Source organism: Ochotona princeps, chromosome 15 (genome assembly GCF_030435755.1).
Source record: "Ochotona princeps isolate mOchPri1 chromosome 15, mOchPri1.hap1, whole genome shotgun sequence".
Classification (NCBI taxonomy): Eukaryota; Metazoa; Chordata; class Mammalia; order Lagomorpha; family Ochotonidae; genus Ochotona; species Ochotona princeps.
Window position 1 is genome coordinate 52604250 of NC_080846.1, and position 21320 is coordinate 52625569.

Here is a 21320-nt window from a genome sequence, read left to right on the forward strand (position 1 = left end):
GTTGTGGCACATTAGGTTGAGTTCCTGCCTGTATAGTCAGCATCCTGGTTGCTCCACTTGCAGTCCAGCTCCCTGCTGGTATGCCTGGGAGGGCAGCAGAGGCTGGTCCACGTGCTTCAGCCTCTGCCACCCACTGGGGATACCCTGAGTTCAGCTTGGTTCAGTCTCAGCCACCGTGGCTCTTAGGGAGTTAGCTGGCAAATGGAGGATCTCACTTCCTGTTTGCCCTACCTCTGTCTGCCTCTCCGTCTCTTAACTGCCTTTCCAGTAAATAAATCTTAAAGAACCAAAAAAACAAAAACAAAAAATTCTCACAGTATTAGCATTAGTAGGTATTACCCGCATAGCCATATTGAAATTTGAAATAAGTGTTCATTGTATGAACAGGCTGTTTAGTTGTAATGCTTATTTTTGCATTTACTTGGGATTGATTCTTTTTTATAAGGATTTATTTTATTTTCATTGCAAAGTCAGCTATACAGAGAGGAAGATCTTCTGTGTGATGATTCACTCCCCAAGTGAGCACAACATCTGGTGCTGTGTCATTCCGTAGCTAGGAGCCAGGAACCTCTTCTAGGTCTCCCATGTGGGTGCAGGATCCCAGGGTCTTGGGCTGTACTCGACTGCTTTTCCAGGCCACAAGCAGGGAGCTGGACGGGAAGTGGAACAGCTGGGATTTGAACTCGGCACCCATGTGGGATCCCAGCACGTTCAAGCCAAGGACTATACATGCTAGGCCACCACGCCAGACTCCCGAAATTGATGTTTTGATCTGCTTTTTAAAGGAGTTAATGAAAAACATGCAATTAAGAGTAAAAGTAAGTGTTAATTTGAAAAGAAATATGTGTAACTCAGGCGCTGAGATAAGTTCATTACTAGGTTTGAGTACCAAATTTGAATTTTGCATCTAAAAGCTTAAAAATGGAAAATGATCTTTTTTGAAAGAAAAATTCTCTTATACCATCTACATGGATAGTGCAGTCTTACAGGCACTTTTAAGTATTATATGAGGTTTTTTATTTTGGTATTTATTTATTTTGGAAAGTCTGATTTTACAGACAGAAGGAGAGAGAGAGAAATATTATTTGTCTGCTGGTTCAATCCCCAAGCGGCAGCAATGGCTGGAGCTGAGCCGAACTGAAGCCAGGAGCTTATTCTGGGTCTCCCACACAGGTCCAGGGTCTCAAGGCTTTGGGCCATCTTCGACTGCTTTCCCAGGCCACAAGCAGGGAGCTGGATGGGAAGTGAGACCGCTAGGATTAGAACCAGTGTTCATATGGGATTCCGGCACATTCAAGGTGAGGACTTTGGCCATTAGGCTACCGTGTTAGGCTTATATAAGGTTTTTAAGTTTTCTCTTCTATTTTCAACTATTTATTTATTGGGCTAACTTTTCTCGTATAAGAGTAAGCATTAGGGAAGGGGGACAGTCCTTAGACAATTGAAAATGTGGAGAAAAACACAAAGAGTGGAAATGGCAGTTGGATCATAATGTAGACAGCACTCATGTTTTTAAGGTGCTTTACAAATAATTTTCCAAGCATGGCATGGTAGCCTAGTGGCTGAAGTCCTCTCCTTTATGCACCAGGATCCCATATGGGCGTCTGTTCATGTCCCATCTGCCCAGCTACCCATCCAGCCGCTGCTTCTGGCCTGGGAAAGCAGTCGAGGACGGCGCAAAGCCTTGGGACCCTGTACCCACATGGGAGACCCAGAAGAAGCTGGCTCCTGGCTTCAGATTCACGCCACTCTGGCCGTTGTGGCCACTTGGGGAATCAGTGGATGGAAAATCTTCCTCTCTGTCTCTCCTTCTCTCTGTATATCTGTCTTTCCAATAAAAATAAATGTTTGAGAAGTAATTTTTTCATGATAGACATCTATGATCAGATTGTGATGCATACCTTTTTAGAAGTTTCTAAAAAGGCAGAGAAAGAGCCAGAGAGTGAAAAGCTTCCATTCATTACTCCTCAGATACCTGTAGCCAGGAGCCAGGGGCTCTTTCTGCATGTGCCGCTTGGGTGGTAGGGACCAGGCATTTGAGACGTCCTCTGTTGCTTTTTCTGGCACATTAGTGTGGAGCTGGGCCAGAGGTGGAGCAACCAGAACTCAAACCAGCACCCACACTGGGTGCCAGAATGCAGGTGTCAGCTTTATCTGCTATGCCACAGTATTGGCTCCCATACATTTTTCTTCCAGTGTTTCCTGCGAATGTTAGTGTACATCTTTTTATGTGTTAAATACAGTAGTAATAAATTGAAATGTTTTTCTATCCTGATATTTTTCATTTTAGTAAATTTATTAAGGTGTTTCACTCATCCCAATTGAAATTTAGATTTTTTTCTTAAATTTCCTTATTGAAAGATGTTTTAAATGACACATTCTTCTCTTTTCCTGTTAAGAGCTTAGTAACAGAAAATTGAAGTATTGAGTCAAAGAATAAGAATATTTTATGGAAGAACACAGATTCTTTTAAATCTCTAGCTGAAGACTTATTGTGAAGACCATGAACAAGGCACTGGAGCTTACTGTATGCCTTGGACTCACCCTCTTCTTTTCAATGTTTCTTTAGAAATGGTTCCCCCAACCACCAGCCAGAACCACCGCCCCCAGTGACAGACGTAAGTCTAAAGCTCAGTGTTTGTTATTTGTGCTGTGTCCTGAGACTCTGATGACTGTGCTGCCGAGTAGAAACGCCCCCAGGTTTTAGGGAGCGTTATTCACTCAGTGCTTAGACAATCCCTGAAGTCTGACCGTGAACCAGGTGCCTTGTGAGGAAGGACCCTTGCATCGGAAGAGCCTTGCAGTGAGGTTACCGGGGGAAGTGCCATGGGCTTGTTTCCCAGGAGAGGAGGAGGCTAACGTGATGAGGCCAGCCAGGCCTGTCCGAGTCAGGAAGTGTGTGAGGGTTTGAGGATGTGTGTTACGGGGGGAGAGGAATCGAGTTAGTCAACCCGAATGCTTCCTGCCTTTCAGAACCTCTTGCCAACAACCACACCTCAGGAAGCTCAGCAGTGGTTGCATCGAAATCGTTTTTCTACGTTCTCCAGGCTTTTCACAAACTTCTCAGGTGAATTGGCGTCTTTCGTTTCTCCCAGCATGGGATCTTTTTTGCATTCTACAGCCTCCTGGTATACACGGCTCTGTGGGTGTATGTGTATATGTTTTATGGTCTTAGTGCATTTTTCTAATGAAATTAAGTCTTAGAGCCTTTTAGGTTTTCTCGTTAGCTGTGACTATGCTGTGAAATACTTTAAAGCACTCTTCTTGTTTTCAAATGTTTACACCATACAGTATTATTTAGAAAAATATTTGTTTTTGTTTGAAAGATAAAGTTAAAGAGAGGAAAGACCGTGACGTATTTTTCATCTGCTGGTTCACTCCCCAAATGGCCGCAGTAGCTGGAGCTGAGCCAATCCAAAACCAGGAGCCAGGAGCTTTTTCTGGTTCTCTCATGTGGATGCAGGTTCCAAGCACTAGAGCCATCCTCCATTGCTTTCCTAGGGCATGATCGGGGACCTAGATCAGAAGTAGAGCAGCCAGGATTCAAACTGGCCCCTCATGGAATGCTAGTGTTGTAGATAGAGGCTTGGCCTTCCATGCCACATTGTTGGCCTTCATAAAGGTTTTCTTTTTTTAAGATTTATTTTATTTCTTTATTATTGGAAAGGGAGATTTATAGAGAGAATGAAATACAGAAAGTTCTTCCATCTGCTGGTTCACTCCCCCAGTGGCCACAATGGCTGGAGCTGAGCCAATCCAAAACCAGGAGCCAGGAGCCTCCTCCAGGTCTCCCATACGGGTGCAGGGTCCCAAGGCTTTGGGCCATCCTGGGTTGCTTTCCCAGGCCACAAACAGGGAGCTGGATGGGAGGTGGAGCAGCTGGAATAGGAATCATAGCATATGGGATCCAAGCATATGTAAGATGAGGATTTTAGCCATTAGGCTACCGTGCTGGACCCTGATACAGTTTTTGAATTGTGTATTCCATATAATATTTTATCCAGGGGATTTTTCAGGTACCCTGAAATTTTCCCGTTGATGTCACTATATTGTATTTTACTTATGAAATCTATTTTTATTGAACATCTTTATTCCCAGTATAGTAGGAATACATAATGAATAAAGCATACCTACTTCCTAATCCAGCAGTTCATTTATCATGTGATATTCCCACCCCACATCCCATGTGTGCGAGCACACACAAAGAAGAAATCAAAATTTAGGGAAAGAAGTGATGATGTGATGGTTCATGGTGCATGAAGTGAAGGGTGAGGAGTGGGTCGATCAGAAGAAGGGACATACTTTAGTCAGGAGGCACACCCACGAGACATCATCAGTGTGATGAAAGCATAGGGGTTATTGCACAGAGGAGGTGGGCCAGGTCGTGAAGGGTCTTACACGCTGTGTGAAAGAGTGTGGACTGTAGCATATGGCTAACAAAGTGTCCCTGTAATAGGGCCCATTTTAATAGTCATTAGTAGCAAGGGGGATCTTTTGAGTCTGTTACTCATTTTCCTATATTTATTCCAGGGGCAGATTTACTGAAACTAACTAGAGATGATGTGATTCAAATTTGTGGCCCTGCAGATGGAATCAGACTTTTTAATGCATTAAAAGGCCGGTATGTAATTAGTGTTAAAAATATCAACAAGATTGAATTTCCAGTGGATTTAGGTTCAGGGATTCTTTGTTGTGCTCTGCGCAGTTACATACATCTTGGGAAAATATTTTCTTTAGTGCCTGCCATGTACCTAACAAAGATGAAAAATACCTTTTCTTACGTTTGATCCAGCAAATTCCCTATGATGGCTCATTTGTTACTCCCAAGGAAGTGTTTTCATCTGAGAAGTATGCAGCGTCTTTATCATGAGCCAGGCACTCTTGTGGGTCCTGGGGACAAAGGAACACTCAGGGTACCCAGTGCTGTGGAGTGGAGGTTTGAGTGGAGCCAGGTAGAGGTCTGAACAGGACTTTGCATAGTGCTGTGTTTTGAAGGAGAACGAAGCGAAAGTAAGACAAAGGCACCAGATCAAGTTTTTTTGAAGTTTGGCTAGGAATTACAATTTTGAATAGCTCATGTAATATTGATGGAAAAAGCATATAGGTTAGTGGTAACCAAATCTGTGACTGTAATACAGCATGTTGAACTGTTTGTGTCTCAAGGGATATTAAATCAGAGTCTCTGTAATGTTGGAAAATTTTGAAAAAGAAGTGTAATATGGGAGTTGTTGACTTGGGAAGGAAAAAATAATTCTTTTATTTTGAAGACTACTATCAAAAGAGTTTATAGATAGGAAGGAATAAGATCACCAGATCAAAAGATCATTTAAGGTCTCTGACAAGCAGAAGGAATAGAAAGAGTACATAAGCCATTTAGGAGAAGGTAATGATGACTAAGATGCTCTAGTTTACCATATTTATGTTTTAAAACCATTGCATATTATAAATCTGACCCATAAAACAGTGCTTTATACACCCGCCATGTTTCTACCATTTACCCCACAGGTCATGTAGTAAACATTTTTTGTTACTATAGCAAAATGCCCGAGGCACCGAATTTACAGAAAAAAAAGGCTTCTTTAGCTCCCAGTGCTGGGCATTCACAGTGCCAGATGAGGCAGACCTCTCTTGCTCTACCCTGGTGGTGGGGTTCCTGCCAGCATGAGCCTCAGGGTGGCATGGGGCATGACCTGGTAAGATAGAGCAAGCAGCACATTCATTCATCTGTGTCTGTCTCTTCTGAAGCCAGTAGGATTGAATTGTGGGGGCTCAACACTAAAAGCCCAGTCTAATCCAGTCACCCCAAAGACCCTGCCTGCAGCACCATAACTGGATTCCATTTCCATCCTCTTACTGCCATTAAAATAAGACTTAGGGGACAGCATCAAGCTAATGTCCAAATCATAACCCATCACATATTCAGATGACGGCGGAGGCCAGCTAGCTGCTGTAAATGACAGTCAAGTCTAGGGTACAAGGAGAGCATGTGATTGTTTTCATGTGAGTGTGGTGGCCTCACATTGCCAGGTCTCAGTTTTTAAGGAAAGCCAAAAATTTAAAGGTTTTTATGATGCTTCCTGTGCGAAACAGTTCTGCTTAAGAGACAAGAGCCCACTCACCTCCAGGGAGCTAATAAAACATGGGAAATGAGCCAGTCTTCAGGCCCACTCTACACTATCAAAGTGAAAGTGCAGATTTTCCCTGAAAATGTGCTTTTAAAAAGTTGTCAGAGACTAACAGCGTCCCCCTCCCCCCAGGATGGTGCGTCCAAGGTTAACCATCTATGTGTGTCAGGAGTCGCTGCAGTTGAGGGAGCAGCAGCAACAGCAGCAAAAGCACGAGGATGCAGACTCCAACGGCACCTTCTTCGGTAGGTCCTTGTGGACACCCCAGAATGAGCGTCACGTGTGATGGGAAACTACCCAGCATTTGCTAGAAGTAGTGGTAGTTGCTAATACTTGAGCTCCTCAAACATGCCAGGCGCTGAGTGGGCATTTGGCTTTGGCGGTTCAAAGGCCCACGTCCCAATCAGAAGAGCTGGGTTCAGTCCCCACCTGCAGCTCTTGAGTGCAGCGCCTTGCTCATGCCTGGGAGACAGCCACGTTACCTCAAGTGATTGGCTACTTGCCTCGAACATGGACACCTGGGTAAAGTTCTTGGCTTGCAGGCATTGGGAGCTCCTGTCTGTCTGTGTCTGTCAAATAAGTAATAAGAACAAAAACGATGCTCTTGTTAATACTTTGTTGGTGCTTCACCGTTGAGAGCGAGTAGCCGCTCTTTTGGTTTTACTGTTATGTTAGCGTGATGGTGAAGAAAATGAGGCCTAAGAGTTTGGAAGCACTTCCTCGGGTCCCAGAGGCAGCAGAACTCCAAGCAGCTGAGTTCTCAGGCCCAGAAGTGAGCCCGCCTGGCGGTGGGAGCACCCGTAAGCAGGGGCTTTGCACTGATCGCCCTTGTTTCTCTTCCGCAGTGTATCATGCCGTCTACCTGGAAGAACTGACAGCTGTTGAGTTGACAGAAAAAATTGCTCAACTTTTCAGCATTTCCCCAAGCCAGATCAGCCAGATCTACAAGCAGGGGCCAACAGGAATCCACGTGCTCATCAGTGACGAGGTAGATGTTGCAGTACAGCTGAACTGCCACATGACGGTTTGTTGGCGTATGTAATAGAAGCCAGGTTGGTTCTTCTGGAACAGAGCTGTTTCCTGGACAGGCGGTTTCTAACCTTTTTGCTTGCTCATCTCCTAAGTAGTTTTTAAAAACCGTGTATGTCTTTACACATTTTTAGGTCGACTTAGAATTTTTGTTAAAAGCTTAAATATCTTAGAAAATGTCATTTCTGGAAATGGATGACAGGGAAAAGTGAGTGGTACATCACTTTTTAAATTGTATTCCACATCACCTAAGTACTACCTTTATCCATTTTTAAAAAGTCCATGTGGTTATAACAGAATTTTTATATAATTCTGTTGCCCTGAATCCGTATTTGCTTTTATATTCCCCTTAGAGTTTTATTTTCCCATAATTTCTTTCTTTTTTTTTTTTTTAAGATTTATTTATTCTTATTGCAAAGTCAGATATACAGGCAGAGCAGGAGAGACAGAGAGGAAGATCTTCTGTCCAATGATTCATTCCCTAAGCGGCCACAACGTCCGGTGCTGCGCCGATCCAAGGCCAGGAACCAGGAACCTCTTCTGGGTCTCTCACACAGCAGGTGCAGGATCCCAAGGCTTTGGGCCGTCCTCAACTGCTTTCCCAGGCCACAAGCAGGGAGCTGGATGGGAAGTGGAGCTGCCAGGATTAGAGCTGGTATCCATGTGGGATCCCGGGGCATTCAAGGCGAGGACTTTAGCCACTAGGCCACCATGCCAGGTCCCCCCTTCGGAAATCTTAACCCAAGAGAATGCACACTCCATTTTTAAAATCACTGTTCTCGCGGGTTCTGTTTTTTGAAAGTTAGAGGTCCAAACTTTTTAGGAGGAGGGAAAAAGAACGCAAGTATGTGAAGCAGGCTTTTGAAATTGGGAGGAGGAAGCGTGTATGATTTCATGCGTATTTATAAGCAATTCCTGTGCCCTGCAGAGCCTCGTGTGAACCTTCCTGGAAATGGGATCAGCCTTGGGAGGGGTCGTGTTCCATCTTAATGTTGCAAAATACCAAAAGTATTTAATGAACAGCAGATTTTCTCGCTTTTTTCAGATGATACAGAACTTTCAGGAAGAAGCCTGTTTTATCCTGGACACAATGAAAGGTAATAAAATAGTGACCATCTCTCTTTAAGAACCTGAACAGCATTTTGTTAGGGGCGGCATTTGACAGCAGTTAGAAGGCACAGCTTTTGAGGTCTGTGTCCACATCGGAGCTTCTTGCCAGTGCAGACTGTGAGATAGAGCAGGGATGCTTGAGTATTTGGTTCTTAGCATCCATGAGAGAAACCTGGATTCGGTTTCTGGCTTTGACTTTGCCCAGCCCAGCCCTGCATGGGAGTGGGCGATTCATCCTTCTGCCTTGCTCCCAAGCCCACTCCCTGCCACCCTGATCCCCTGCTGCCTGTCAGAGGTGGCTCAGGTGCCCACACGGGATGCCGCATTGGTACGAGGCTCCTGTCTTTAGACTGGCCCCATCTTGGCTGTGGTCAGCATTTGAAGCGTGGGTAGAAGATGTCTTTCTCTGTGTGTGTCTCTTGTTCTGTCTTTCAAATAAATAAATGACCTTTTTTTTATGTTTACGATTTCTTTATTTTTGTGGGGAAGTCAGATTTACAATGAAGAGACAGGGAGATCCTCAATCCACTGGCTCATCCCCCCAAGGGGCCTCAGTGGCCAGAGCTGAACCGTTCAAAAGCCAGGAGCCAGGAGCTCTTCCGACTCTCCCACACACGTGCAGGGTCCCAAGGCTTCGGGCTGTCCTCTGCTGCTTTCCCAGGCCACAGGCAGGGAATTGGATGGAAAGAGCTTAGCCAGGACTTGAACTGGCACCCATATGGGATCCTGGCCCAAGCAAAGGAAGGATTTAACCACCAGGTTATCACGCTGGGTCAAATTTTTTTTTTTAAACAAACTTTTCATACTTCTTTGAGGATATAGAAGGTATAAAGTAAATGTTAAAAAAGATTGTTCCTTTCTTAGTGTTGGCCTCCTGTAGACAAAGTGTACCTGATGACTCCCTGCCATTCTCTGCATCTTGTGTTGGCAAATGAGGAAAAATGGACATTTAAAAAAAATGTGTGTTTATGGGGCAGGTGCTGTGTCAAAGCGGGTTAAGCTGCTGCCCATATGGTTGCTGGCTAGCTCCCTAGTAGTGACTGAGGAAGAACATTGGAAGATATCCCAAGTGTTTGGGCCCCTGCCATTCAGGTGGGAGACCTGAATGAAGTTTGTGGCTTCCGCCTGGTCCAGCCCTGGCTGTTGTGGCCATCTGGGGAGTGAACCAATGGATGGAAGCTCACTCTGTCTCTATCTCTGTCTCTGTAACTCTGACTTGTAAGTAACTAGATCTTAAAATATGTTGCAGTTTATTTTCATGATCTTGGAAAGTGGAGTGACGCATTTTGAGAGACATAGAGATAGATGTTCCATCTGCTGGGTCACTTCTTGGGTATCTGCAGCATCCAGTGGGCTGGGCCATGCCCAATCCTGAGTCTGCACCTGCACCCCATTCTCCCAAGCACGTCTGAGCCAGCTCCTGCTGCCTCCCGAGAGCACTGAGCAGGAAGCTGCATTAGATGTGAGAGACTGGGACTTCACTTGGCCCTCTGGTACGGTACATAAGCATTCCAAGCTGCAACTTATTTTTTTTTTTCCAGTTTCACTTATTTTTATTTACAGACAGATTTAAAGATAACAGAATGAAGAGATCTTCCATCCCCTGGTTCACTCTCCAGATGGCTGCAATGGCTGGAGTTGAGTCAATCTGAAGCCAGGGGCTTCTTCTGGGTCTGTTAGGTTGGTGTAGTCTCTGCTGCTGTCCTGGGCCAGTAGCAGGGAGCTGGATTGAAGTGGAGCAGCTGAGACTAGACCAGTGCCCACATGGGATGCCAGTGCTACAGGTAAAGGATTAGCTCGTCAGGCTACAATGCCAGCCCCCTAATTCTCTGGAGCACAGCGCCTTCCCTAAGGCGTGTTTGTTACAGTTGCTCCCGACTTACCATGAAGTTCTGTCTTGTTAAATCCATCCTTAAGTTAAAAATGCTTTTAATACACCTAACCTGTAGAATGTCAGTGCTTGGCAGCACAGTGTACTGTAGAGTGTCAGCTGTGTTCCCCTGGGATCTTGTGGCTGCTGAGAGTCACAGCTCACTGCGCCTGTCCTCATTGGAGAAGACTGCAATGTGTCATGCCAGCTCAGGAAAAGATCAAAATTCAAAATTGAGATGCTACTGGATACATACTGTTTTTGTACCACTGTGAGTGGTGGGTGTTTGGCCTAGAGTTAAGACACAGGTTACGACTTCCACATCCCATATTTGTGTATTTGAGTGCATTACACTTGATCTCTGGCCCCAGCTCTTCACCTTCTCCTTCTGATCATCCGGGGAGGCAGCAATGATGCCACAAATAACTGGCTTCCTGGGGGACCTGGGTTGAGTTCTGGCTCCTAACTTAAGGTCTTCAGCTGTTGCTTCACCAGTGGAATGGAGCTTACTCCCCCGTCTGCCTGTTAAATGAATAGTTAGAAGTTTTAAATGAAACCATAGTTAAGTTGGGGACCAATTTACCAGCATTCTTTTCTATTAATAAGTATACTGGGGCCTGCCGAAATGGCTTAATTAGCTAATCCTCCCCGTATGGTTGCTGGTTTGTGTCCTGGCTGGTCCACTTCCCATCCAGCTCCCTGCTTGTGGCCTGGGAAAGCAGTCGAGGATGGGCCAAAGCCTTGGGACCCTGCACCTGTGTGGGAGACCTGGAGGAGGCTCCTGGCTCCTGCCTCCTGGCTTCCGACTGGCTCAGCTCTGGCTGTTGGGGCCACTTGGGGAGTAAATAAGCAGATGGAAGATCTTCCTGTCTCTCCTCCTCTATGTAAATATGTCTTTCCATTAAAAATAAGCAAATCTTAAACATGAAAGTATACTGTTTGGGGAGGGTGTTTGGTGCAGTGGTTAAGTTGAACCTTGGTTGTTTTAATAGAGCTTCCTGCTGCTGTTGTGCCCTGTGAGGCAACAGTGTTTCTGTCCCTGCTACCCATGTGACAGAACCAGGTGTAATTCTGAGCTTTTTGCTTTGGATTCACCAAGTCCTAGTTGTTGCAGGCATGTGGGGAGTAAACCAGCAGATGAAAGATATTTCTCCAACTGTCTTTGAAATAAAATGAAAATAGGGCTTTGCGCGGTGGCCTAGCGACTAAAGTCCTCTCCTTGAACCCTTGGGGATCCCATATGGGCACCCGTTGTAATCCTGGTGGCTCCACTTCCCATCCAGCTTCCTGCCTGTGGCCTAGGAAAGCAGTCAAGGATGACCCAAAGCCTTGGGACCCTGCACCCACGTGGGAGACCTGGAGGAAGTTCTTGGCTCCTGGCATTGGCACAGCACTGGCCGTTGTGGTCACTTGGGGAGTAAATGATCATACGGACGGAAGCTCTTTCTCTTTGTCTCTCCTCTCTCTATATATCTGACTTTGCAAGAAAAATAAAATAAATCTTAAAAAAAAGAAAATAAACAAAAATGTGAAAAAGAATGTTATTTTAAAATTTTTAAAAAGATTTCTTTCTTGAGAAGATACAGAGGGAGAGATTTTCCATGTGCTGGCCCAACAGCCAGGGCTGTGCCAGGCTCACAGCAGGAGCTTCAGCCCGTTCTGTTCATGGATGGCTCTGCCAGCCCGTGGGAGCACTTGGACCGTCCTCCATTGCTTTCCCAGGTGCATTAGCAGGAGGCGGGGTTGAAAGTAGAGCAACTGAGACGTGAACAAATGCCCTGGCATGGCAGACAGTGGCTTTACTTACTATGCTACAACGCTGGCCCAAAACACAATGTTCTACCTTTTGTTTGTTTGCTTGTTTCTTACAAGAATCCTGCTATGTTTGTTTTTTCAACTGTGGTTTAGACTAAAGATTCTCTTTCTCTTTCTTTCTCTTTTTTCTTTACAGCAGAAACTAGTGATAGTTATCATATCATACTGAAGTAGGGGCCGTTCCCTGCCCAGTGACTGCTGCTTTCTTCACCTGCTGAGAACTGCCCTCTGAGAGATGGGTGTGAGTGGATCTCTGCAGGAAGCTCACCCACCTGTGTATGGAAGCCTCCGCGCCACTAAGGCAGCGCCCTTGCCTTGGGTGTGGGCCGAGCCTTTGTGGTACACACACATCACTGCCCAGCAGACTGCAGCTGCTCCCAGTTACAGTTTCTGGACCTGTGGTTGAATGTCAGTAGAAACTCCACATCATTTAGGGTGTATGTAGCACATCATGCTGATGAGTCTTGTGTGATGTCTAAGGGAAAGATGTTAAATGTTGTGATTTGAAACCATGCTGATTTTACCTAATACCCACATGACCACCTGTGTTCCTAAGAGTTGTACTCAGTCGCCTCTGCCTTGAAGAAGCTAGCATCTCTGTTTTTTGGCCACAGTTGGGCTTTGAGAACTTCATCAATGATGAGAAAAAAGCAGATAATTTTTCTTTTGATTTCCTTTTAGTATTACAGCTAATAACAATTTTAGCTAAGAGCCAGAAAGTGAAATTTTTTAAATGGGTTATCTTGGTTAGTCCTTTTCGTAAGCCCCTATGTACACTGTCCCCTTACGTAACTGAAGATGAGGCAATGGAGATACCTGGTGGCCTTGTAGCATGCTGTAGAACAGCAGCTGGCAGGGAGTGATGCTGAAATCCACACCCAGGCTGACTGGCATTGTCACCATCCAGCGCCAACAAGGCCACCCTTCATGGCTGTGCTCACCGAGGCTTCCTCCTGTGGCTCTTCTGATGAATAGGATGCAACACTGCACGGGAAGGGCGCGGTTAGCCGCCGGGAGAGACGGAGCACGCCTAAGCTGGCCGCACACATCGCCAGCTGCAGCGTCATGAAGACACAGACGCTTTTTAAGAGTCCGTCCTTACCACAATCACGGATTTGGAGGGGTGGAAAATTTGGATTATGTGTAACACCCCAAATTCACTATTCCTGAATGATAGTCTCAAAACGATTTATTAATGAATATCAGGCTAAGCCCTTGTTTTTTTTGTTTTTTGTTTTTTTTTTTGTTTTTTTCTTTTTTTTTTTCTGTCCTCAGAATCTTCTCTTGGCTTGGGATGCTCTTTTATTCCTCTAGTGTTGTTTTATTTAAGCTTTATAACATTTATTACCATCCCATTTGCATTCTCACCATGGATTTTTGTTCTTCCTTAGAATGATTGTGTGGTGTGTAGATGTGTGTGTGTATGCATAACTGTGTAGCCAGGAATCTTCTGTTTTCACTTGAAAGTTTTATCCAGAAATCTCTTCAAGGAGTCTGTGGAAGTGAACAAGGATAAAATCCAAGGATTCTGTGTTACATTTGGATTTGTGTGTGTGCGTATGTGTGTATATACAGCATTTGATGAAATTTAAAATTTTTTATACAAAGATTAAAGTGAAATTGAAATCAACCTGAAACATGGCTGATTTTTCTTGGTTTGAAAGAGCTTCAGACCTGAAGGGTTACATCAGTGACTTGTTTAAAATTGACCTGGGCAACTCAAAATAGATGAGTGGTACCCAGCTGTGGTTTGGAGGTGACATTTCTGGCTGTGTTGTGTTCCAGCACTGGTCCTCAGCCTCAGCGGAGTCAGCTTTCCTCTCTGCCACAGGCAGCTGTGGTTAGAGTAGGAGGGTTGCATTTATGTATTTATTTATATGGAAGTCAGAGTTAGAGAGGGAGAGACAAATCCGTTGGCTGGTTCATTCCCCATTGGCTGCAATAGCCACTGCTAGGCCAGGCCAAATCCAGAGGTCAGGGGGTCATTCAAGTCTCCTACATGTATATCAAGGACCCAACACTTGGGCCCATCTTTTGCCCCTTTTCCAGGCCATAGTGAGGAACTAGATCAGAAGTGGAGCAGTGCCACATGGGCTGTGGGTGTCGCAGCTGGTGGCTTTGCCTGCTCGGCTGCAGTGCTGACCCCAATGAGGAGATGTTTTAAGTTTCCTCTGATTCTGTGACCATGATGCTTGGCTTACTTCATATGGTATATAAAACTCCATTCATCATATAAACACTGATTCTTTTAAAAAAAAAAGATTTATTATTTATTTTTTATTGTTAAGGCAGATATACAGAGAGGAGGAGAGACAGAGGAAGATCTTCCATCCGATGGTTCACTTCCAAAGTGACCCATAACGGCTGGAGCTGAGCCGATCAGAAGCCAGACCCAGAAGCCTCCTCTGGGTCTCCCATGTGAGTGCAGGGTCCCAAGGCTTTGGGCTGTCCTCTACTGCTTTCCTAGGCTGCAAGCAGAGAACTAGATGGGAAGGGGTCTGCCAGGATTAGAACCAGCACCTATATGGGATCCCGACACGTTTCAAGGCGAGGACTTAAGCCGCTACGTTATTGCGCTGGGCCCTAAACACTGATTCTTACTTGAAGTCATGGTTGTTTTAGAATAGTCTTCATATTTTAAAATTTACCAGAAAATCTTTCAGGCTCCTCCCCAAATTTTATGATGCCATAGCTATATAGTTGGTTTAAATTACTATGGTGATAGGACATTTTAATCATTCAGTGCATTTTAAAAAATTTCCTGTGTTCGGTTTATCCTTTTAGATAAATGCAAATTTTTAAAGATTTATTTGTTTTTATTGGAAATTATAGGGAGAAGATTCAGAGAAAGATCTTCCATCTGCCAGTTCACTCCCCAAATGGCTGCGATGGGTGTAGCTGGGCGCATCTGAAACCAGGAACCAGGAACATTTTCCAGATTGCCCATGCGGCTACAGGGTCCCAAGGCTTTGGGACAGGCCACAAGCAGGGAGCTGGAAGGGAATTGGAGCTGCTAGGACATGAACCAGCACCCATATATGATCCTGGCTTTTGCAAGGGGGATTAGCCGATTGAGCCATCCTGCTGGTTCTGCTAAATGCAAGTTTAACTATCTTATCTTTTAGGGGGGGGGATGGAGGAGGGGACCAGACAAAGGGTTTGAAGAGGAAGACTCACAGGATTTTTTTTTAAAGGTTTATTTTAATTGGAAAGGCAGATACACGGAGAGGAGGAGAGACAGAGAAAAAGATCTTCTGTCTGATGGCTCACTCCCCAAGCCGCTGCAACGGCTGGAGCTGAACCAGTCCGAAGCCAGGAGCCTCTTCCAGGTCTCCCATGTGGGTACAGGGTCCCAAGGCTTTGGGCCGTCCTCAACTGCTTTCCCAGGCCACAAGCAGGGGGCTGGATGGGAAGTGGAGCCGCCGGGATTAGAACCAGCGCCCATATGGGATCCCGGGGCGTGCTCAAGGGGAGGACTTTAGCCGCTAGGCCACGCCTCCGGGCCCTGTAAATTACTTTCATATTGAAAAGCTAGTTAAGGGCCAGCACGATAGTGTAGTGGCTAAAGTCCTCTCCTTGAACGCCCCGGGATCCCATATGGGTGCCGGTTTTAATCCCGGCGGCTCCACTTCCCATCCAGCCCCCTGCTTGTGGCCTGGGAAAGCAGTTGAGGACGGCCCAATGCTTTGGGACCCTGCACCTGCGTGGGAGACCTGGAAGAGGTTCCAGGTTCCCGGCTTTGGATCCGCGCTCTCTGGCCCTTTGCGGCTCACTTGGGGAGTGAATCATCGGACGGAAGATCTTCCTGTCTGTCTCTCCTCCTCTCTCTGTATATCTGACTTTGTAATAAAAGTAAAATCTTTAAAAAAAAAAGAAAGCAATTTACAAAGTAAATTCAGACAATGAAGACAGGAGTAACCTTTTCTCTTTACCCTCTAATCCCACTCCAAGTTCTTCATTGAAAACTGGCCTGTGCCATTCACACACATGCAGATAGCCCAGAATGCTTCTGTTGTGCTAATAATCTGCAACTTGGTTTTTGTATTTGACATATCTTGAATGTTTTTCCATTTTACATTACAGTTGTGCATTATTTATTTATTTATTTATTTATTTATTTATTTTTAGAATGGCCATTCCTGCGGCTGTTGCTGTGGTATTTCATGCTAAGCCTCTGCCTGTGGCACCAGCACCCCATATGGGTTAAGAATCTTAGCAGTGCCATTTCTGATTCAGCTCCATGCTAATGGCCTGGGAAGGCAGAGGAGAGGGGTTTAAGTCCTTGGGCCCTTGCACCAAACAGGAAGCCCGGAAGATGCTCCTGGCTCCTGTCTTTGGATTGGCTTAGCTCCTGCCTTGGAGGCTATTGAAGAGTGAACCAGTGGATGGGTGGTGTCTACTTTTCCACTTATTCTCTGTAACTCTACCTTATCAAAATAAAATTAAAAGAAATGGCTATTCCTTATGGGTACTATGTAAGTGCATTTTAATGTGCCTCTTCATGAGTGTGTTTGAAATCCCTGGGAGTGAAATTTGCTCAACTTCATCTTTTTCATCATGCTGCAGTTGAAATGAAAATACATGGTTTCATATTTACATTAGAGTTGGAGGATATAAGACTAAGAATGGTTAGGCATTATGTTCCTCTGCGGGGTGGAGTAGCATCCTGCATCCTGTCTAACTTTAACCATTGTCTTTATTGCCTTGAAGTACAGTCAGTCACATGTGGATGTACCTGCTGTTTGTAAAGGAAGATTGGGAAATAGAAGGGACTCTAAGGACTAAGTATTACTTGCTGCATGAAATGTGGCTTTGAAGAGGTAAGTTTGTCCACTATTGTGGCTTAATAAGAATGTGTGTCCACATAAATCACTTAAGAAGCTCTAAGGGCTGGCACTGTGGGGTAGCTGGTGAAGCCACTGCCTGCAGGATTGGCATTCCATTTAAGTGCTGGTTCAAGCCATGGCTGTTCCACTAGCAATCCAGCCCACTGCGAGTGCACTGGGAAAGCAGCAGAAGATGGCCCAAGTCTTTGGACCTCAGCAACCACGTGGAAGACCTGGAAGAACTTCCTGGCTTTGAACCCGTCCAGCTCTGGTTGTTGTGGCCATCTTAGAAGTGAACTAGTGAAGATCTCCGAGAGAGTCCTTCTGTTTCTATAACTCAAACACGTGAACAAGCCTCTTTCTTAAGGCCTTTTAAGTAGCTGAAATGGACATGGTCTTAATGGCTGGGAAATGCCGTGACAGGCAGATGCTTGACTGCTGGATGGCACAGAACTGGCTGCGAGGGCTGAGTTAGGGTCTTAGCACTGAGCCGCCGAGGTGTGTGGGGAAGCTTGGCAAGTGAAACAGCTTGAGGTCTTGCAGCCAGACACTTGTAGTTTAAGCATCCCTGAGGAGTGCAAGAGCAAACACAGGTGCACATGTATTCTGAGGTCTTTTGTGCAGGGATGCTAACCTCTGGGGTTCGCTCTGTCATGGCCCCTGCTGGGTGTTAAGGAACCCCGGTGTTATCAGGGAGGACACGGATGTGCTGCCATCGGCATCCCGCGTTTGCTGCCACTGGCTGGAATCCTACAACCAGCTCCTGTGCACTTGCTCATTTCTCAGTTGTGAGTTAAACTTGTTCTGTTAGAACACTTGAACTTGTGATTGAACTTTCAGAATGCTGCTTACATGAGGTGCAGTACAACCCCACTGCAGCATGAGCTGAGCCAGGGGCGAGGCAGTGCCACGGCTTCTGTTTGCCCCTTTGCCTTCTGCACACTTTCTTCTTTGCTTCTTCGATTTTGACCCTGACCTTTCATGCAATTCCACTTCTTTTTCTGTCTGACTTCTCTGATTGTTTCCATTACGAATACAAGCCTGCGTTTCAGTCTTCAGTGTTCCTTTACGTTGCAGATGATTCCAGTATTTACATTCTCAAGATCAGAGATTGAAAAATTGTCTATGAATTAAATCTTTCTCTAGGATTCATGTCAGTTCTAAGGGAACTGGCTCCTTAAGGCCATGACTTATTGTGCTGTTTTGTTCTGAATGTGATTTTTGGGCCGATGCTAATCACTCGTGTGAACATTCTGTGAATGTTTTCATTATACTAGGTCTGCTTACGATGAGGTACATAGGCCTCATTTTAACCTCTGCAAATTTCCTTCTTCCTGAGTTCTAATGTCTGATTTTTCATTTAAAGGTTTAGTTTATATTTGCCTAGTCATATTTTTGCCTTGCTTCTAACTTTCATTCAGTACTTAAGAAAAATAAAAGATGAGGTCATCTCAAGCAACTTTTTGTTGTTGTTGTAATACTTTATTGAGAGGCAGAGTTACAGAAGCGGGAAGGGAGGGAGGGTACACATATATAATTAACTTTTAGAAGACTTTTGTTTTAACAATTTATTTGAAAATTAGTTAGAGAGTTAGAGATCTTCTGTTTGTTGGTTTACTCCCAGAGGGCCACAATGGCTGGGACTTCGTGAGACCAAACCAAGTTGCCAAAGGCTTCTCAAGGTATTCCACGTTGCGTGCAGGGACCTGAGTATTTGGGCTGTCTTCCACTGCTTTTGCAGGCACCTCAGCAGGGAGCTGGATCTGAAATGGAGCAGCTGGGACCTGAACCAGTGTGCTTATGGGATGCCGGTAGTGCAGGTGTCGGTTTGCCTCATGTCAGTGAGGAACGACTTGGTTTAATTTTGAAAACTGGAGGGTCAGATATTTGACATTTGGAATGTGAACAGATGTTCCCATATCCCAGCTGGATTTGAGCTGCAGCTGCTCTGCCAGGCCAGCTTCCTGTGGATCTGAAGGAGATCTGGGTGGAGTTCCAGGCTTGGCATTGGCCTGCCCATTCCCTGGCTGTTGTAGGCATTTGATTTGAGTGAACCCCTACATGGGAGATCTCCCTTTATTTCTGCTTTTCAAATAAGAACTTTTTTTTTTTTTTTTTTTAAGTGAACATTTAAAAAGAAAGGAGGGGAGGCCGGGAGAGAGGAATAAGGAGAATGAGCATTCCATGTGCTAGCTCCTGCTCTGGGTGCTGGCAAGGGCCAGATCTCACAGGCGGCAGGAACGTGACTCCTGGAGCCATCATTGCCTCTCAGAGTCTGTCAGCAGGACAAGGCCGAGCTGGGGGGACCTCGGGGACTGATAAGGGACTTGGGCATTCCAACCCATAGGCATTGTTGGTGCTTTCAAGGAGTCTGGCACTGTCTCTCACCCACATGTGCACACCCCGATCTCAGTGTGAAATTGGTCACAAGGAGCTGTCTAGATCTGTAATATGATTAAGTGCAACTTGGAGAAATACCACTTTCAGGGCCAAATCTGCCCATTTCTTTACAGAATACAGTGCCTTTGATTTTTATCTTTATTCTGTAAGAAGTCTAGCACATTATATTCCTTCCTACTGCATTTTTTCCCCCTCTTTGGAGAGTGTATTCTTTTCTTTCGATGGTAAAATGTGGTTGCTACAGTATATGCTTTGGTGTCAGATAAGCCTGTCTTTGAATCTCAGATCTTATTCTTTAGATCTGACTGGACAAAATAATCTCTCCAAGCTTCAATTTCATGATCTTAAAAACAAAATGATACTTCATTCATAGGTTTGTTGTTGTTTTTTTTTTTTTTTTTTTGCAGAGGTGTAATAGTAGGGTAGTAGGGATCAGCTTTATTTTGCACTGAATGCATATCAGCTGATCAATAAAGTTAAGGCTAGCAGTGACTACAGGATCATCTGTATGCAGACGGTGCCCAGAACCAGAGGTCCAGCCTTTGGTTTTCATCTGTCGCTGCTCTTTGTGCTACTTGTTCTTGGTCTTTTCTCTCCCTGTTCTTCCTCGACAGTTTTTGGTCCCTTAGACGACACACCTGCCTGCACCTTGTGCCTTCTGAGATGTTGCATCATGTCTAAGACAAAACAGTGACATTTAGAGTTGGGACACCCGGTGTCCTCTGTAACACAGTGGTATGCGTATTTCTCTCACTTTTTTTGCAGTCTCTGTTCCGTGCCTCAGCTTCTTCGGCTGCTCTCCACCTGCCCGCCCTTGCCATGGGGCCTCCACCCTGCTTGGGGCAGAGCAGAATTGCTGTTGCTGCGAATGAGCGGGTGAGCGGGGACCATTGCAGAAACTTGCCTAGGGACTGTGTATCGTGACCATCAAGTGCAAGTAGTGACTCTGCGATAAGAAGTTGTGATGTCAGAAGTCAGATGACCTTTTAACTGATCAAGTGCTTATTGCCACATTGGTTTGGTGGTACTCACCAACAAAGCTTGGGCATTGGGGGATAATGGTCCAGGATCACATTGCTACTGAGTGGAGGAGTTGGGGGTTATATTCAAGGAGTGTGGCTCTGGGACCATGTTCTTTTTCGTGTGTGTTTCCACTTAACTTGAAAGAGAGAGACCTTTGAATCACTGGTTCATTCCCTCATGCTCACTTGGGCCAGGCCAAAGCCAGGAACCCTGTCTGGGTCTTTCACCAAAGCCAGCCTCTACCGCCTCCCAGGATGCCTCAGCACAGGAGATGGACTGCCGGCAGCGTCACTCTGATAAGGAGATGTGGCTGTCCCGAGTGTCAACTCAGCCTGCCACAGAGCCGTGCCCCGGGCCCCTGGTTCTGGATCACTCTCTGAATTTCAGCAGACAGGAAAACCATCAGCACATGGTACCCTGAGGGTTGCTTTTTTGGTGTTGTGTGGATTCTTCATTTTGCAGTGTTGCCTCCTAGACTCTTGAAGTGTTTGTTGTCACTCAGGGGAAAAAACAAATTTTTGACATTTTTGTCAAGCCATCCAACCTCTCTCTTCTTGAGTTGAACTGGTCTGGTAGCCAGTACACCTAGTTTTACAGTTCCTTGGCTGTAGTGGAAGATGGAGCAGGATTCGGGAGGTGCCCACTTTGAGTTTAAATCCTGGCATCTGAAGTGAGTGTCTAGCCTAGCAGTCAAGGCACCCGTGTTCTTCATCTGAGAGTTGATTCCAGGTCCCGGCTCCTGACCAGCTTCCTGCTAACACAGACCCTGGCAGGCAGCATTGCTGGCTCACAGCCTGTTTTAGCTCTGGGCTGAAGTTTCAGTTCCTGGCTCCATTCTGGCCCTGCAGTCATTTAGATTCCCCCCCCCCCCCCCCACACACACACACTCTTTACAAAAAGTAAAAAAAAAACCTCAAGCAGCCAGTCCTGCCATCCATCCATTCATTCATTACTGGATCCAGCCATCCAGTGTCTAGCGTGGTCTTAAATGCCCTGGGCACCAAGGATACAACAAACAGCCGTGTGCTGCCATAGGGTTTAGTCATTTGAGAGAAGACGAATCAGATGGTAATGCCAGGAGGAAACAAGGCAAGGAGAGGACGAAATGACTCGCAAACACCG

The 21320-nt window shown here is 45.5% G+C and overlaps 1 protein-coding gene across 2 annotated transcripts in view; it reads left to right on the forward strand.

Annotated features, from left to right (window-relative positions):
* TFCP2 (transcription factor CP2) overlaps positions 1 to 12211 on the forward strand; it is a 49090-nt gene extending 36879 nt beyond the window's left edge. The window contains exons 9-15 of one of the 2 annotated variants that reach the window (XM_004583214.2): positions 2570 to 2618; positions 2974 to 3067; positions 4531 to 4621; positions 6258 to 6370; positions 6971 to 7113; positions 8200 to 8251; positions 12086 to 12211. In XM_004583214.2, the coding sequence (XP_004583271.2) occupies positions 2570 to 2618; positions 2974 to 3067; positions 4531 to 4621; positions 6258 to 6370; positions 6971 to 7113; positions 8200 to 8251; positions 12086 to 12123 (580 nt within the window). In that variant the 3' untranslated portion in view covers positions 12124 to 12211. The remainder of the gene's footprint in view (positions 1 to 2569; positions 2619 to 2973; positions 3068 to 4530; positions 4622 to 6257; positions 6371 to 6970; positions 7114 to 8199; positions 8252 to 12085) is intronic. The other variant, XM_004583213.2, reaches the window with a different exon arrangement.
* The last annotated feature ends 9109 nt before the right edge of the window (positions 12212 to 21320 follow it).